We start from the raw sequence: 18831 nt of genomic DNA, 5'->3' as shown, positions 1-18831 counted from the left end.
CTCCATCCCTCACTCCGCAAAGAGTGTGTGGTACTTACAACAAGTTTAGGGCAGCAGTAGCCCTGGGAGGCAGGGATTGGAATCCCTAACAAGGTCTAAAAAACAACTACTCACTTGAGCTACTCAGTTGGATAATTTGGTCAAATAAAGATTATGCTGGTGTTTTAGAGCCACGTAGCTCTCAAGAAACTTACCTTTGTATTGGGAAATATAGTTCAACCGCAGAGGCAGGTTACTGTTACTTCTGACCCTTCTGAAAATTACTAATTAAAGTGCCCTTTATAATTTTAAAAAAGTTTAGCAAATACAAACAAATATGGCAACTCTTCATCAATCTACAGAGTTGGACATAAAAATGAAACATTGATTTTACTAGATTATAAACTCATAGCAATATTACATTCCAGGAATAGGGAAACAGAACAACAAAGCAATAAAGATAATATAACAATAAAGCAAAAGCTTTCTTTTCAGTGGCAAACCCAGTATATGCTGTATGGATTAGACTCACATTCATCAAGCTAAGTGTGTTATACTATTACTACTTTCTTTCCTAAGAGTTACCAAGGCTGTAATAATCTTCTCATAATGGTATAATTCCTATTCTCCTAATCCAATAAACAATCATCTTTGTGGTGCTTTATCTCTGCATGAAGCCTTGTCTGTGTGATTCCATTTTGCCTGCATCTTGTTTGTCTTATGTGCTTTAGTGACAATGAATGTCTATGTTGTGTACAGACATCTCTTATCTGTCAGCTTCTGCTCACTGTGGGGTAAGCCATTACTTGCTGGTATTGTACAATAAAAGATGCCAATTGTTTCCCACAAAAGTCAAACAAGTATCTTTTTGCTCTCCCTGCATGGAGCAGACTCATGCCTACTGTTACTTTTGCACTTTACTTTGTGTGTTTACTGTTCGCATTATGTAAAATTTCTAGGGATGAATCCAGTCTCCAGTGCCATGCCACAGTAACTTTGATGGGTGCTGGGACGATCAATGGGAAGTGCAGAGAAGGGTAAGAGGGCAGGAGTCCAATCCCAGGCTACAGAGAGACAGCCTATTGGCTGGAGTAGTTTCTGCTTCCCTAGCAGGTCCTCTAGAGGAAGTGGAGAGGGGCTGAAGGGTATATGTGTGGATGGATGAACTAGAGAACTTGCACATTGACAAATCTTCCAGCCCCTCCTTCAAAACACTCCTGTGTGTTGCTGTGCAAAGACCCTTTGGGGTGCAAGTCCCTGTACTGCACAGATGGGCACCCCCCATTTTGAAGAGTCCTCCAAATCTTGCTCCCCAGCGCACAGTAGGACCTACCAGTTCTGCTGCCAAGGGCTTCCAGACTTGCACACTTAGGGCAGGATTTGCCACTTGATAAATAATTAATTATAAAAAGCATAAGAACTGCATTAACAAGAGGCATATGGCCTTAAGCAATTTTTAATACAGTTTTTATGACAGAGTTCCAACTCACCTTATGAACAAAAGAGACAATCTTATATAAATCAGGAACTCTGGATGTTGTTGATAAAGAAGTAAGTCATTCTGACATCATTTAAAGTATTACATGGGGCCGAATCCTAAAGTTCTCTCAGGACAGTCAACAAACATTTGCCTGGCCCATTGGCCTAAAAGATCAGTGGTATGATTGTCAGCAGGAGTGGGGTAACCATGTCCTTAGGGACAAGTCACCTCCCTTCCAGATGGTCAAAGTTCCATATGGGATTTTATTCATCATTGTGAAGCTAGGGGCAGCTTTGTTTACATGCAACAATACAAAGGGAATGCTCACAAAACTCCAAGGGCCTGTTTACATCAGGAATATCTATGTAGTCATACTGGGGCAAATGTCTCTAATGTAGACAAGCTCGAAATCCACGAGCCTGTTAGCCAGTTTGGGATTCAATGGGTGTTCTTAGCATATTATGTAATATGCTAGGAAATGCTAGCCAATTTATAAAATGTAGGACATCTAATTTGCTTGGTTTTTAAAAAAGTTTCAAGGACATTTTACTCCAAGGGTATCTGGGAGAGGGAAGCTCTGAAACAAATTCTAAAAATTCTTTTGTGGAGGGTACACTTCCCAGAGAATTAAACAATTTGAATTCGGACAACCTGAAAAGTAAAAAGAAACTGCATACTTTGGCATTCCTGGAGCTTGGTATCATATTTGTAATCAATGGCTGTCTGGTCAATTCTTGCAAGAGGAATATCTTCATAGTGTAGTGAAGAACTACTAGAAAAAATCAACAGTGGGTAAAGGGCTTTATGTCGAAGGAATGAGAGTGATCTTCCATGGCACGACAGATCCACTGGGCTAATTCCAAAATTAATGGGCCAAAACGGCATTTCTGTGTCGACCATTGTAATCCCTGAAAGAAAAAAAGAAACCAGACATTTAAAAAACTGCTTCTTCTCCATCCAATGAGGACTCAGTAGGCTCACATAATTCATGTTACTGTTAGGTGAATAATCTACACACAGATACATACAAGATACATAAAATAATTACTTACTTTAAATTATTAAGAATAGCTAATGACACACATCCTGCTTTTATATTTAAAAAATTATTTATACCATATGGAGGCCTTCAAGTTCTTACAAAATAGATATTGTTAATTTAAAGAACATGGGACATGATTCTCATGTTTCATCATTTTTTACACTTTGGTGGAGTTATTATGATTTACACCAAACTACATGAGACAGAGTTATGGTGGTTTTGGTCTGCATGAGTTAATTTATAACATTAGCAGGCTCTAAATTGATTTACTAAGTATGTCTGCCATGTTTGAGAATCCAAAAATCCTAACAATTTAAAAAAATATAATTTTATGCTATGAAAAATATATTGATATCAATATTATAGTACAAACAGCAGGTAGGAAGTTTCAAAAACATCTAAGTGATTAAGTCCCACTGAAGGCACTTTGAAAATTTACCCTACATCCTCACAACCATGGCTCTAAGAAACTTCTATTATGAGCTTCCATACCCCACTATGTTTCTGGGTCTCCATATTTTCTCTTAAGTTTTAATAAGCAAGGCCCCAAATCAAAAGTCTACATGTGTATAAGCCCTAAACAAATTGATATTTAGTTCTCAGTCCAAAAACCTGCAGTCTTGTCCTCTTCCTATCATGTGCTGAACCAAATTCCTTGATTGAACACCTCTGAATTCCAAAGAAGTTAGAATTCCAATCTGAATTTTGCACACTGGGCCCTATCTCTACTTTTTAGTGAGTTATAAAAAGATCTTTAGATTAAAATTAGAATGAACATCATGAAATTACATAAAGTAGGTCAGCATGGTATTTCCATTGGACTTGAGACCCATTAAAGTATATAGACTTTAAACTTTTATGTAATATGAACTTGTTTGACTTGGTTTACTTTGAACCAACTAATACTACTCTGTCATGCTGCCAAAAAGACTGTTGCTACAAATGGATATCATGGTGCCGCTCTTCAATTTAAAGGAAACAATAGTGTTTCACAGATTGTCATTCTTTGCTGATAAAGGCTGCTAGTTTTGCAGGTCTCACAGACCCGCTTGCTCGCCTTTCTGTACAGCAAGCACTGACAGTATGTTTATGCTTCTTACTCCTAAACATTAGATGAGAGGGCAGATGGTGTAACAGTAACTGATACATTAAGTAGTGCCCTCCTAACAGCAGGTGTTCAAGAATGAATATTTAGGCAACTCCTTAGCAGTTTCCCCAATTCCTTCCCCCAAAGTCTTACAAATTGCATGGGACAGATATATGGACCCTGATTCTACTCTCAGGTGAAAGCAGGATTGTGCCAATGGTAAACAAGAATTTCTGACTAATTTCTCCAAGCCAGAAAAACCTTCTGAATATATAGTCCTGGCTGTCAAAATGTTTAATTGGTTTTAAATGGTTCCCACAAAAATGTATTCTTCTTTCAGTGTGTATGGGATCTATACATGGAAATCTATCTTCAGATCAATAGGGGCATTCTCTTCATTTTAGTTACACAGATTTCCAGATAAAGCGGTAAAAATAGTCCAATTAAAAGAATGATCACTTGTTTGTTTGGCTACCTGACATTTTTTTCTTAGTTATAAATCCATCCCTTTAATCATTCCTGCCCACTTTAAAAAACCCTTAACACATGCTTAGGGCCCTACCAAATTTATAGTCCATTTTGGTCAATTTCACGGTCATAGGATTTTAAAAATGAAAATATCGTGATTTCAGATATTTAAATCTGAAATTTCACCGTGTTGTAACTGTAGGAGTCCTGACACAACTCTGAAGGCAGCAACATAGAAGTAATAGTGGCATAGTATCCTTACTTCTGCACCGCTGCTGCAGATGGGGTGCTGCCTTCAGAGCTGGGTGCTTGGCGGCAGGATGACAATAGGATGACCCCCCTAAAATAACCTTGTGACACCCCTCCATGACCTTCTTTTGGATCAGGAGCCCCAGTATGAGAAACACTGGTCTCCCCGTGAAATCTGGTCTTTTGTGTACTTTTACCCTATACCACGGATCGGCAACCTTTAGCACGCAGCCCACCTGGGTAAGCCTGCTGGTGAGAGGGGTCGGTTTGTTTTACCTGCTGCGGTCTGCCGCATGTGGCCACAGCTCACTGCGTGGGCCAAGGGATGTGCTGGCCGCCGCTTCCCACAGCCCCCACTAGCCTGGAGCAACGACTGCAGCCAGTAGGTGCCATGATCGGCCGAACCTGTGGATGCGGTAGGTAAACAAACTGGCCCAGCCCGCCAGGGAGCTTATCCTGGCAGGCTGCGTGCCAAAGGTTGCTGATCCCTGCCCCATACCATACAGATTTCACGGGGGAGACCAGATTTCACAACCGTTTTTTCATGGATATAAATTTGGTAGGGTCCTACACATGCTTACCTTCAGCTGCATGCTAACTCTAACTCTATTCAGTAAAGTACTTAAGCACTGAAGAGAATGAGATTTAAGCATATGCCTAAAATTAATGAGATTTAAGCACATGCTTAAAATTAAGCACAAATGTAAGAGATTTGCTGAACAGAGACAAGATCATGCATGTGCTTAAAGATAAGGATATGCTTAAGTGCATCACTTGAATCAGGGCATATGTATGTAAAACTGCCATCGAACTGTGGCATGCATGATTGAGGTTAGTGTTCAATAGAAAGGATTAAAATAAGCTCCAAAGTCTCCACGTACCACTCATAAGCAATGCAAGAATATTCACACAATTTTAAAGGGGCACTACGTAGTGCTTTCAAGCTAAAGAGCTTCAGTTTGCAAATTGCTACAAGCTAATCAAATTTAACAGTAGCTATATTTTTATGCTGTAGCACAGTATATAGGCATCTCCTGAATTTAGGAAAGCGAGACAAGGATTTAGTTTTATGAATGTGACCATTCTCAAAATAAGACCATGTGCTACCAAAACAGACCAGCTTCTATGTTTGATGACAATCCTGGCCTGTGTGCCATTTCCTTTTTGTCACATTTTGAGATCTCAATAGGAGAATACTCCTTACTCTTATAAACAGCTCTAGGGTTCATAGACCAAGAAGCATATATGGTTCAAGAAAGAGGCTGCTCTTTCAAAAAATCTAATAAATATGTGATGTGTACAAATATTTCAGGACTGAAGATACTGCACTCATGCCCCCTGAATTGCTTCTTTAGTTTTTTGTGTGCATAAAATTTCTCATCCTCCATGAATATGAAGAATATGAGTCACATGCATTCATGATACACGACTACCAATGTAAACTTACTACTATGTTGAAAAATGCACATGATTATCCACTGACTGGCTGTAGTGCAGTGTTTCTCAGCTGGTGAGGATGGCTTCTCCAACCTCTTCAAGGAAAGGTCAAAACTAGGATGACCGTATTTCCTTATGCTGAATATGGGACACCTGGTAAAATTACTCATATTCTAGTGAGTTCAATGGCAATCAAATCAGAAAAGACGGTTACTCACCTTTGTAACTGTTGTTCTTCGAGATGTGTTGCTCATATCCATTCCAGTTAGGTGTACGCGCCGCGCGTGCACATTCGTCGGAAAACTTTTACCCTAGCAACTCAGTGGGCCGGCAGGTCGCCCCCTAGAGTGGCGCCACCATGGCGCTCCATATATACTCCTGCCGGCCCACCCGCTCCTCAGTTCCTTTCTTGCCGGCCACTCCGACAGTGGGGAAGGAGGGCGGGTGCGGAATGGATATGAGCAACACATCTCGAAGAACAACAGTTACAAAGGTGAGTAACCGTCTTTTCTTCTTCGAGTGATTGCTCATATCCATTCCAGTTAGGTGAATCCCAAGCCTTACAAAGGCGGTGGGGTCGGAGTGAAATGTGGCAGAATAAAACTGCTGAGCCAGAGGCTACAGCCTCTCTTGACTGCTGAACCAGGGCATACTGCGAAGCAAGGTATGGACCGAGGACAATGGAGCTTCGCGACAGATCTCGTGGGTAGAAACACGAGCCAGCCAGGCGGCAGATGAAGCCTGAGCCCTGGTAGAATGCACAGTGATGTGGCTTAGGGAAATATGAGCCAAATCATAACAAGTGGGGATGTCCGCCATCACCCAAGATGAGATCCTCTGAGAGGAAAAACAAGTAAGCCCTCCCTTTGGCCCGCTACCGGGGCAGAGCTGGGGCACCTTAGGAAATGATTCTGTCAATATAATGCAAGCACTCCACAGATGCCCAAGGAGTGCAACGGTTATGCCCATTGCGTTGAGCTGTGGGTAACATAAAAGGCCAAAACACCTTAGGGAGGAAAGCCGGGTGCGGTCATAACTGCACCTTGTCTTTGTGGAACCTTCGTAAGAGCTCTGATCTCAGAGACCCGTCTGGCCAAGACTAGGTTGAGGCCCCAGGGCGGGGCTGGGCGGCGCACCCGAGGGTGCAAGCGCTCCAAGCCCTTGAGGGACCTCGAACCCATAGTGGGACACTGAACGTCCATCTTAGCCTGCTGGAAGGTAGGGATGGCTGCTGAGAGTATCCTCAGCGATGATACCGCCAGATCCTGCCGCTGAAGGCCAGAGGCAGGCCAAATAGAGGGGATCGAGACCTCAGCAGGAGCAAGATCGAGCGTACTGCAGCTGTAAAGGAAACGCTTCCACCTGGCTCGGTACGTTGACCAGGTTGAAGGCTGCCTGTCACCCCGACTCAGGTACGTGAGGCGAAGAGGCTGCAGGTCCAAGTGACGAAGCCTGTCATTGCCCTGAGTGATGAGGTCTGGGCTGACAGGCCGAGCAACGTGGTATGTCAGTGCTGCCTGGACCACTCTGGAGTGATCATGATGATGATGCACGCTCCGCCCCTGCGGAATTTGAGCAGGACATAACGAACCAGTGGGAACAGCGGGAAGGCATAATGCAGTTGGCCGTTCCACGGCATCAGGAATGCGACCAAGATCGATTCCGAGGAGAGACCTTGGAAGGAGCAGAACATCTGGCATTTCCTGCACTCGCGGTGAGCGAACAGGTCTGTGCGAGGAACCATTTCCACTTCCGGAAAGCGGGACGCCTCACATGGGGCAGAGTGATGACTCGTAAGACAGGAAAGACCTGCTGAGTCAAAGAGATAAGACGTTCCGAACGCCTGGGAGAAAGGACGTCGCCAGCTCCATCGAGTGGGCCATGCAAAAGACCCGGAAATGGATGGCCTCCTGACAAAAAAAGGGGGGAGGACTATGTCCCCCCTGAATGCTTATGAAGCACCTGGCCATTGTGTTGGCTGTAAACACCGAGATACAACGGCCTCGCAGCTGCCGATGGAACCCCTGGCATGCCAGGCGGACTACTCTCATTCTTAGGGCATTAATGAGGAATGCCAGCTCCCTAGAAGACCGAAGGCCTTAAGCTCGGAGGTGACCATGAGCACTCGAGCAGAGAGATGATGCGTCCGCCGTCAGGGGCAGTGAGGGCTGGGGCGGATGAAACCGCATCCTGTCCACACCAAGGAGGGAGTTAGCCACCACTCTAGGGAGCCTAAGGCGTTCGAGGGAACGGTGACTACCATGACCATTGGCTCCCTGTCCAAGCGGTACGCCGAGGTGGGCCGGACTTGGAGAGGACGGAGGCGGAGCTTGGCGCGTTTGGTTACAAACTTGCGGGCAACCATGGACCCAGGAGACTGAGACAAGAACGAGCTGAGGTCGTTGGGAAAGCCTTCAGACCTCAGATGATTGATGCCATCGCCTAAAACCGCAGTTGCGATAAGCAGGCTCCGGCTAGGTAGGAGACCAAGATAGCCCCTAGGAAGCCCAACCTCTGCGTGGGAACCAGAGCGGATTGCTCTATTAGTAATCATCAGGCCTTGATCTGTGAATAAGACCGTGACGATGCCCACGGGCTGAGTGGTTTGTGTGTCAGAGTCTCCTCGGATAAGCGAATCGTCCCAATACGGAAAAACGCATATCCGACATAGCTACGGTAGGCGGCGACTATGGCCGTAAACCGGGAGTATTCACCGCTGGCTATAAAGCGGAGGCATCTCCCATGCGGAGGGAAGATGGCATTGCAAAAGTACGCGTCCTTCCTATCCAGGGCGGCATAGTAGCCCCCGGAGGCAAGGATGGAATAATGGTTCCCAGGATACCATGCAGAACTTCAACCTTATCCCAAACCGGTTGAGTCCATGCAGGACCAGGAAGGTCTGACCTGTGGTCGAGTGGGGGACTAGGGCATAACGGGAGTAAAACCCCTAGCCCCTTTCGTCCGCTGAAGGGGGACAGGGCTGGAGCAATTTTAAGGGTGGTACCTATGCTCCATCGTGCGCAGGACCCAGCGACCTAAAAGTAACTGGGGCCATGCCAGGAGAAAGCGGATCAGGATCCCGTCCTGCGACTGGTACACCGCCCTCCGGTGAACCTTGGAAGGTCCGTCTTTGGTCCCAGTGGTAATTGCGAGGGACCTCGACTTTGGCTTTTTAGGGGGCCTGACGTTTGTCTGCGACCACCTTGGCCTTGCCGTTTTCCAGAGTTCTGCCTCTGGCTAGGCACAGAGTATGGCGGCTGGGGCCATAAAGGCGTTTGCGTTTGGTCGCAGGCGTATACATGCTGCATTAGGACCCTATTGTCCAGCAGGCTTCGCAGTCTGGGGCTGTCTCTGCCGCGAAGATGCCTTTACCAACAAAGGGTAAATTCTTTCCCCCGTCCTCCAAGACGGCAGCGAACTCTAGGTGGGAGGTTCGAGGGAGAAACTCCTCCACCCAGGTGCTATAATTATCGCAGCTAAGCAAGGCTTGTTGCTTTGCTACCCAGAGGTGCCGGGCCCCTGCAGAGTACACCTTGCATTCGCCAAGGCTCTTTCCGCTTCGGGGCTGGCGCCCGCTGGCCATGATATCAGGATCGTGGTCCTGAGCATAAAATCCGCGCATATGGGGTGACACGGATGCGTGTCCGGACGGCCATGGAGGTACTAAAAGAGGGCACGGCCGAGTCCCTGACTCACTCGGACCTTGCCCAACTCGGCACCGGGGACCGGCATCGGGAGGCGTATCGGTACCTGGAACGAGATCCAGACCGCAACCAGAACGGTGTCGGGAGGTCGACCGAGATCTCGAGGCTCGGAGAAGAGCTACAGGAGTCAAGGTACCTGCCCCGGTGCCAGATGTCGGAACGGTGCCGATAGCGGGTCGGCGAACGGGATACCGACCGGTGCAGCGAGCGTGACCAGTACCGAGGAAAACAGTACCGGGACTGCCAGTGGTGTCCGGCGTGCCGACAGGACTTGGAGCGTCTGCGGGACCGTGATCATAGACGGTGCCGCTCTGCTGTACTGACAGGGGACAGTCCCTTGAAGAGACTGTATTACCCGTACCGGCGGTGCCCGGGTCAGGCAGCACTGACTCCGTCATGGCCCTGAGAGCCCTCGCCGTTGGTAACATCTCCGGCGCGCAGGGAACAGCAGGCTCAACCACAGTGCGTACTGGGGAGCTGTCAGGCACCGGATTCGACGGCCCTCGTGGGGCCGGGATCCATGGTACCGAGGTCATCAGAGCTTCGGTAGGTGCCGGTGCCGGGAGAACCGAGTTAGATAAGCCGTCTGGCTGGGGTGCCGTCAGCACTGAAGCAGCGGGAGTAATACGCTCAACCACGGCGCGTGCCGGGGAGCCGTCGGGCACCGGATTCTACGGCCCTTGCGGGACCGGGATCGACGGTGCCGAAGCAGGTGTCGGTGCCGGGCGATCCGACTTAGACTAGCCCTCTGGCCGCGGTGCCGTGGGCACGGAAGCAGCCGGAGAAGTAGCTCGACCACGGCGCGTGCCGGGGAGCCGTCAGGCACCGGATACTATGGCCCTTGCGGGACCGGGATCGACGGTGCCGACGTCATCGGTGCCGCAGCAGGTGTCGGTGCCGGGCGATCCGACGTAGACGAGCTCTCTGGCTGCGGTGCCGTTGGCACGGAAGCAGCCGGAGCAATACGCTCAACCACGGCGCGTGCCGGGGAGTCGTCAGGCACCGGATTCTACGGCCCGTGTGGGACCGGGATCGACGGTGCCGACGCCATCGGTGCCGCAGCAGATGTCGGTGCCGGGCGATCCGACGTAGACGAGCCCTCAGGCTGCGGTGCCGTTGGCACGGAAGCAGCCGGAGCAAAACGCTCAACCACGGCGCGTGCCGGGGAGCCGTCAGGCACCGGATTCTACGGCCCGGGTGGGACCGGGATCGACGGGTGCCGACGCCATCGGTGCCGCAGCAGGTGTCGGTGCCGGGCGATCCGACGTAGACGAGCCCTCTGGCTGCGGTGCCGCTGGCACGGAAGCAGCAGGAGCAATACGCTCAACCACGGCGCGTGCCGGGGAGCCGTCAGGCACCGGATTCCACGGCCCGTGTGGGACCGGGATCGACGGTGCCGACGCCATCGGTGCCGCAGCAGGCGTCGGTGCCGGGCGATCCGACGTAGACGAGCCCTCTGGCTGCGGTGCCGCTGGCACGGAAGCAGCAGGAGCAATACGCTCAACCACGGCGCGTGCCGGGGAGCCGTCAGGCACCGGATTCTACGGCCCTTATGGGACCGGGATCGACGGTGACGACGTCATCGGTGCCGTAGTAGGTGTCAGCGCCGGGCGATCCGACTAGACGAGCTCTCTGGCTGCGGTGCCGCTGGCACGGAAGCAGCAGGAGCAATACGCTCAACCACGGCGCGTGCCGGGGAGCCGTCAGGCACCGGATTCTACGGCCCTCGTGGGACCGGGATCGACGGTGCCGACGTCGTCGGCGCCGGGCGAGCCATCTTAGACGAGCTGTCTAGCTGTGGTGCAGCTGGCACAGAAGCAGCAGGAGCAGTAAGCTCTACCACGGCGCGAGCCGGGGAGCTGCCAGGCACCGGATTCCCTGGTCCTGGGGGACTGGAATCGACGGAGCCGAAGTCATCGGTGCCTCTGCAGGCCGGATAACGCAACTGAGGCGAGCTCTCTGGCTGCGATGCAGGTGGCACGGAAGTAGCGGGAGCAGGGGGCTCAACCACGGCGCGTGCCGGGGAGCCGCCAGGCACCAGCAGGAATCGCAGACTCTCTCGACCTCGGAAGAAGGGAACGGTGCCGAGTCGACATCGGTGCCGGCGACGGTCGGTGCCGGAAGGCCTTGGTGGTACCGGCGGGGTCCGGTGCCGAGGAGGCGCTTCTGCCCGCCGCTTGAACATCGCTCCGCGCCCAAGGTGGAGGGGCAAGTGAAAGTCCCGCACCTTTTTTGTTCACGGCTTAAAAGCCTTGCAAATGGGGCACTTATCTGTCAAGTGTGATTCTTCAAACAGTAGTCATGTAGATCTCTCTTCGGCCGCGGCTTCTGGTAAGCCGGGCCCCTTTTGAAAATCCGGTGAGCCATGCATGGCTCCGGCACTGGGCTCATGGAAGGGGCTACTTCCTGAACCCCGCTAACTAAACTAACCATGTTAGCAAGGAAAACACGTATAACCATACAAATATATATATATAAAAGTGTTATAACTGCATAATTATATACGAGAAAACGAGTAGCTAGGGAAGTGGAGGTCAGCTAAGCCGCGCTCCACTGTTCCAACGACCGACACGGGCGGTAAGAAGGAACTGAGGAGCGGGTGGGCCGGCAGGAGTATATATGGAGCGCCATGGTGGCGCCACTCTAGGGGGCGACCTGCCGGCCCACTGAGTTGCTAGGGTAAAAGTTTTCCGACGAATGTGCACGCGCGGCGCGTACACCTAACTGGAATGGATATGAGCAATCACTCGAAGAAGAACTATGAAGTACAAACATTCAAATTAACATCAAGTTACTGAGCCCCTGTTAAAAAGAAATACTGTGTAGCTGGATGCTTTTTATATATCTTCTTATCTTTAAGGCTTTAGGATTGTACATGGGGAGAGGTGGCACACACACACTCCTGTACACCTCTCTCACACAGAGGGGTAACTGACAAACCCGAGCCTCCCTGCCCAGCGCTCTCCGCCTTCCATGCCTGGCTGGGCCCCCAGGATGGACCCTCTCCTGGTACGGGATGGACCTGCCTCTCCTGGTACCTGGGGCCATGTCTTCCCAAGGCAACACATGTGGGGGGGAGGGGCACGAAGGGTCACATGCCCCCTGTGCCCAGATGTCTGTCAGGTTTCACATCAGAACGTGGCCAGCAGCAGCCTTTCGGCACTGTGCAGGAAGGAAAGGACGGGAGCTGCTTCCAGCTGCAGGGGAGGAGGAGGTGGAGAAGGGAATACCTGGCCTGTGTCTTTGCAGAGTTCATCTCTTCCCTTCCCCCACATCGGTGGCTGTAAGCAGCTCCGGTCCCTTCCTGCCTGCACAGTGTTGAAAAGCACCTAACACCTCCAGGCTGCTGCTGGCCACCAACCTAACCCAGCCGCCTCCTGTCCCCTCGCTACAGCATGGGTAGGAAAGGGTTAAACCCTAAGGATGCATTGTGCACCAGGGCCCAGAGAACCTGCCTGCAGGAGCTCCAGCGAACCAGGCCAGAGAGGTAGCTCAGCAGGTGAGGGTGCCTAGGGGAAGGGGCAGCCCCGCACTCCCTGGGGCTAGGACCCAAGGCAGGGTGTGTGTGAAGAAGATGCTATGGAGGCTTCAGAGTTGGGGCACAAACAGTCTGGAAATCGCTTCCCCCTGCCATTTCAGAGCTTAGCTGAGGGGTGGAGAAGCTTCTCCATTCCAGTTCTGTGTGGGGCTTTGGCACATGCAGTGCTTAGCTCCTCCTGGCCAGTGCGCTGGGCCAGAGGGTCTTGGGCTTTCCCGGGGCACCAGCCCAGCCAGAAGCAGTGGGAGGAAGGAAGGAGCCTGACGTCCAGGCTGTTGATAAGCTCACTACTTAGACTAAAGGCTGGTTCTCCACACAGCACCGTGAGTGGGACATGCCTTGCTGGAGGGGGATATGGAGGAGCTGCAGGGCTGTGGGGTATGATGGGGCAAAGCAGGGGCAGAACAGCAAGAGCGGGAGCACATAAAGGGCCGATGGGTGGGCAGCAGAGGTGACACATAACCGGCCACTGCCTGGTGCCTGCCTGCAATTATCAGTTACTGCAGCTCACAGCCAGAGCAGGCCAGAAATGAGACAGAGGACAGGGCTCTGCTGGCCAAGAGCCAGCATGCAGCGGGGGATGCACTGAAGGACCAGCAGGGGGAGCAGCTGGCTCCACATGCTGCAGCTTGCCCCGCCACCAGCCTTGCACACCCACCCCCATTGCTGGCCACTGGACCCACCCCACTCACCGCTGGTGGGCAGGCAGCTGGCGAGCAGGGATTCGACCAGCAGCAGGACCCGCCAGTACTGATGAGGGGGGAGACAGAAAATATGGGACAATTTGCCAGTTTTTAAGAAAAAGTCGGGACACCTGCAGGAGGGCTTAAATACAGGGCTGTCCCTTTAAAAACAGGACTTCTGGTCACCTTAGTCAAAACAAGCCCAGGAATATGCTTTCTTTCTGTTTTTGAGAACTTATGCATAGAAAACTCCCTTTAATTTCAAAAGGAATTACATGCATGTAGAGGCTGTAGGATCAGGCCCCTATAAATTCTGGAATGGAAACTTGTAGACAAATAAACGAGAAACATTCTGACATAAAGCTTAAAAAAACCCTAATATTTCTTAGCTAGAATATGTGTTACTTGAGAAATAAAAGTGTTCAGCATTATCCTCAATCTTCATAGCTAATAAGAGAGGGGAAAAAAACCTTGGGAAAATAGGTATTCTCCTCTTATCTGCAGGTAGAAACAGGGATGGTAGAGCCAGCATATTCCTAGCACAGTCTGTCAATACTATCAGAGCACCTTCATAACAAAACATTGTTTCCAGCCCTGAACTATTAACTTCTGCTCATTTTATTAACTTTTAAGGTAAGTAATGCAAGTTAAAAGAAGTAGGCATCAATTTTCCCTCAGTATAATGATCATTTAATGTAAAAGTGTGGGCTCCATACAAGCTAGTCTTTTCTGACTATTTCTTTAATTTTGTCTTTGTAACACAAAATTTTCTCTGTGTGTTGGAAGGAATTATTTGTACATCAAGAACCAGGGAAGGAAATGAATAGTGCAGGGCTAGGCAACCTATGGCACGGGCCGAAGGCGGCACGCGAGCTGATTTTCAGTGGCACTCACACTGCCCGGATACTGGCCACCGGTCCGGGGGGCTTTGCATTTTATTTAATTTTAAATGAAGCTTCTTAAAAATTTTAAAAACCTTATTTACTTTACACACAACAATAGTTTAGTTATATATTATAGACTTATAGAAAGACACCTTCTAAGAACGTTAAAATGTATTACTGGCACATGAAACCTTAAATTAGAGTGTATGAATGAAGACTCGGCACACCACTTCTGAAAGGTTGCCGACCCCTGGAATAGTGGGTGCAAGGATTGGCTACTATAGGTAGCAATTCCTTTTTTACCACTCTTATTTTTGCTACACAAGGGCAGTAAAACCATGGATTATTGGCCATTTACACGCATAAGGGCCTGTAAACGCCACACCCTTTGTAGGTCAAGAACACATGTTCTGTACTCAAGATTTCTTCATACAACTAGGAGGTTTCACTAAATCATGCCAATATGCATCTGTATATATATTTTCTATATTACAGTTGCCTCAAAGGGCCATATTGGTTACTCTGGTGTACAGTAATTGTATCATATACAGTATGTCCAGAGACTGCTGTTTAGATCTAAGGGTCTGATACTTAACTGAAATTGGTGGAACTCCTCACATTAGCAAATCATATTAAAAAGGGTTTCCAAGATCAGGCTCTAAATTTCTTATTCTCCTTCCACTGAACACAGCTAATTTTGCCCATGCCATTAGTTCAAATGAAGAAGCCACTGACTGAGCCTAATTTGCTTGCACAGTACCTGCAGAATATAGTGTTTCTATTTCTGTCAGATCAAGTGTGCAAGGGTTCATGAGATTAAGTGTTGCACTTACCCAGAGCCAGGAAGCATTTATCTCAGGAAGGCAGTATGTCTCCCTGACCTTCCCTATGCTCAGGGAAGAGTACAAACTACTACAGACCTTTAACGTATGCAACATATTCTCCAACAATATGGCTAGCCAGTTCCATTGGCCAGCATACTGGGGAGGGGATGGAGTAGTGGCTTCTGCCTATTTTTGCCTGTGTCCACTCCACATCCTTTCCAGAGTTGTTTCCTGAAAACCATCTTGGTAGCAATCTCTGCACTTCTCCAAGTGCACAGGCTACCATTCCAGCTGGCTCTTTTGCAGGTTGGGCAAGGACTTGGGAGTGGCTCTTTACATTCTCCTCCTACTGCATGGCTGTGTAATTAGCCACAATTGACCCCCTTGCAATTATGCACATATGCTGATTTCTGACTTGTTGGATGAAAAAATGCAATGTTATCTATCTCAAAAAGTTCAACGCAGCTAAATGAATCTTCAGTGCACTGGTCTAAAGTATGCTGTACAGCATAAATATCTCAGGCTTCAAATCTATCACAGGAAGCGTTTTGTTTTGTGCCCTGTATGGCTGTTTTTGTATTAGAGCCACATCTATTAAAGAGTTATGAACATAAAAAATAGCTAAGCTCTGATGACCCCAGAGCCAGAATGATTACAAACGTTTCAGAATTATTCACTGTTTCAGATTTCCTCATTATTTTATCTCAAAATCCAAGCAGCAGTGAGTTGTTCATCATGTTTGAAAATTAAGAATCCTGTTCACACCCGGGAGCTGAACACGGTTTGGTCGTTATTTTAATTGCCTGATGACTTAGTACAAGGATACTCAGTTTATTTCAGTAAAATTATCCGTTACACATATGAACATTAGAAACAAGGTGAATTCTACCAATGGATGGTAAATTGAACAAAAAATTACGAGTGATAATGTCAACCTCATATTTATACGATCACTGAACTCCAAAATGTTTGTTAGTACTATCTGATATTGTTTGACAATTAATTTATGAAGACACATAACTGTATTTAATTTTTCTTACTTTTTGTCTTAATTTTTTCCAATAAAAATCAATTAAAAAGGGTTTTACTGCAGCCTTTTTAATGGCTCTGAGTCATTTTTCCATCAACTAACAATGACTTGAGGACAACTTTATCAGTCAGATCCTCTGGAATTCTGGGGCACTGTCATAAAGCTCACAGAACTTGTGTGGCCCTCCAGGCAACACAAATATTGTCATTAAGTGGTGCAAATTTGATTTGTAGAAATTTGTTTTCAGTCAGTATAGGACTGCGGTAGCAAAGGCAATACCACTTGCACAAAGGCAAATGAAAACGCTCACACATTCAATCATAATAAAGACTATAAGTGAAAGGGAGAGTGCTATAAAGTAACTAATTTATACACCAGGAAGTAAAATGAGGCACATGAACTCATCTGACATTTGCTTGATTGAGCTGTCAGTCTCTATAACGTTAGGAACAGCCTGGATGACAATCTACAGTTGATTTGGTGTGACTGAGGAAGCAGTCATTCACTCACTCTAAGAAATTCCATTCAACAAGAACTACAAATAAAATCAGTTTAAAATTTCTTATGAGGGCAATTCAATTTTTCAATATTAAGCCAACAGTTAATAGAAGATATAAAATAAGAGATTACCATGGTATGGAAAACATCTTGGATCACAAACTACCTCTTACTATAAAACAATGCTTGCTCTCAGTTAACCTGAAAGGCTTGTTGCACTGCATTCTACACATTCTCTTTCCAAACAGACAAAGCTATCAAAATGTGACCCTAGAGCTGTTTAATGAAATAGCCAGAACATCCTACCCTAATACAGGTTACACAAAAACAGAAGAGGAAAAATTCAAAAAACCTCTGGGACTTGCAAAGAGTATATTAAAAACTAGCCGGTTGTACATATAGATAATTATATACAAATACACAGACACACACATATACATATATTGATTAAATTAATATAGTTGTAATTTTTAACTGAAATATATTTCATGTAGCAGTTTGCATTTCACTTCATATGACTAATATATATTTTATAAAGAAAACGGATAAGCAGCAACCCTCAGAAGTTAATGGGAGTTCTGCCAATGATTTCAATAGGAGCAGGATCAGATGCTTAATGAAATCATTTGACATATGTAGGGAATTACAGTTAAAATGGTCCCTCTTTCTTTATGAGAGAGCCACAGTCATTCTTAGCCTTTAATGAGTATTTAGAGCTTTTGAAAAGTGTCAGTTTTGCATCTCTTCATATTTAATTCCTTTAGCACACAACAGGAGCAATGCAAGCTTTCATACATCACTCTGCCAACACTCCTCCACTCTATCTGCAGGCACCATCTCTTATGAAGTAAAAAGCCTCATTATTTTCATAGGAGGAGAGAGAATGAGGCAGAAGACTGCAAGAAAAGAAAGGATGGTTAAAGCAGTTGAATGCCACATAGGGCATGGCTACACTGGAGAGTTGCAGCGCTGGTGGTGGGTTTACAGTGCTGCAACTTACTCTGTGTCCACACTTGCAAGGCACAGCCAGCGCTGCAACTCCCTGGCTGTACACCTGGTCTGCTTGGGGTGTAACGATTGCAGCGCTGGTGATGTAGCGCTGCTCGTCAAGTGTGGCCACCAAAAGTGCTTTTATTGGCCTCCAGGGTATTAGGAGGTATCCCAGCATACCTTTTCAGCCAGTCTGCTCATCAGTTCGCACTCTACTGCCCTGGGCTCAGGTGACCCGCCCTTTAAATGCCCCGGGAATTTTAAAAATCCCCTTCCTGTTTGCTCAGCCAGGTGTGGAGTGCAATCAATCAATCAATCAATCAATCAATCAATCAATCAATCAGTAACCATGCCTCTGCTTGCCAAACGAACCCCAGCATGGAGCACTGGCGAGTTGCTGGACCTCATCAGTGTTTTTGGTGACGAAGCTGTGCAGTCACAGCTGCGCTCCAGCTGTAGGAATTATGATACCTATGGGCAGATATCAAAGTCCATGCTGGAAAGGGGACGTGGTGCAGTGCAGGGTTAAAGTAAAGGAGCTGTGGAGTGCCTATTGCAAAGCCCGTGAGGGAAGCCGCTGCTCAGGTGCTGCCCCTACGACCTGCCGTTTTTACAAGCAGCTGGTTGCGATACTTGGGGGTGACCCCACTGCCAATCCGAGGACCACGATGGACAGTTCAGAGCAGTGAGAAGAGAGGGAAGTGGGGGGGGGGACGAAACCGAGAGTGAGGGTACTAGGGTGGGAGGAGACACCCCGGAGTCCCAGGAGGCATGCAGCCAGGAGCTCTTCTCAAGCCAGGAGGAAGCTAGCCAGTTGCAGCAGCTGGAACTTGTTGGTGAAGAAGAAGCAGAGGAGCGTGTTCCCAGTAAGCAGCTTTTATTTTCAGGATGGAAATGTTTTGGGAGAGGAGTGGGGGTTATGGCTGCATGCATGTATG

At 48.0% G+C, this 18831-nt stretch overlaps 1 protein-coding gene across 1 annotated transcript in view; it reads right to left on the bottom strand.

Annotated features, from left to right (window-relative positions):
• PPARG (peroxisome proliferator activated receptor gamma) overlaps positions 1-18831 on the bottom strand; it is a 119247-nt gene that overhangs the window by 43149 nt on the left and 57267 nt on the right. Inside the window, 3 exon segments of the mRNA XM_030570807.1 lie at positions 2137-2236; positions 2239-2295; positions 2297-2367. Coding sequence (XP_030426667.1) covers positions 2137-2236; positions 2239-2295; positions 2297-2359 — 220 coding nt within the window. The 5' untranslated portion in view covers positions 2360-2367.

This window comes from Gopherus evgoodei, chromosome 7, assembly GCF_007399415.2.
Source record: "Gopherus evgoodei ecotype Sinaloan lineage chromosome 7, rGopEvg1_v1.p, whole genome shotgun sequence".
In the NCBI taxonomy this organism is placed as follows: Eukaryota; Metazoa; Chordata; order Testudines; family Testudinidae; genus Gopherus; species Gopherus evgoodei.
Note: the sequence above shows the minus strand (reverse complement) of the source record. Positions and strands in the feature narration are given on the sequence as shown.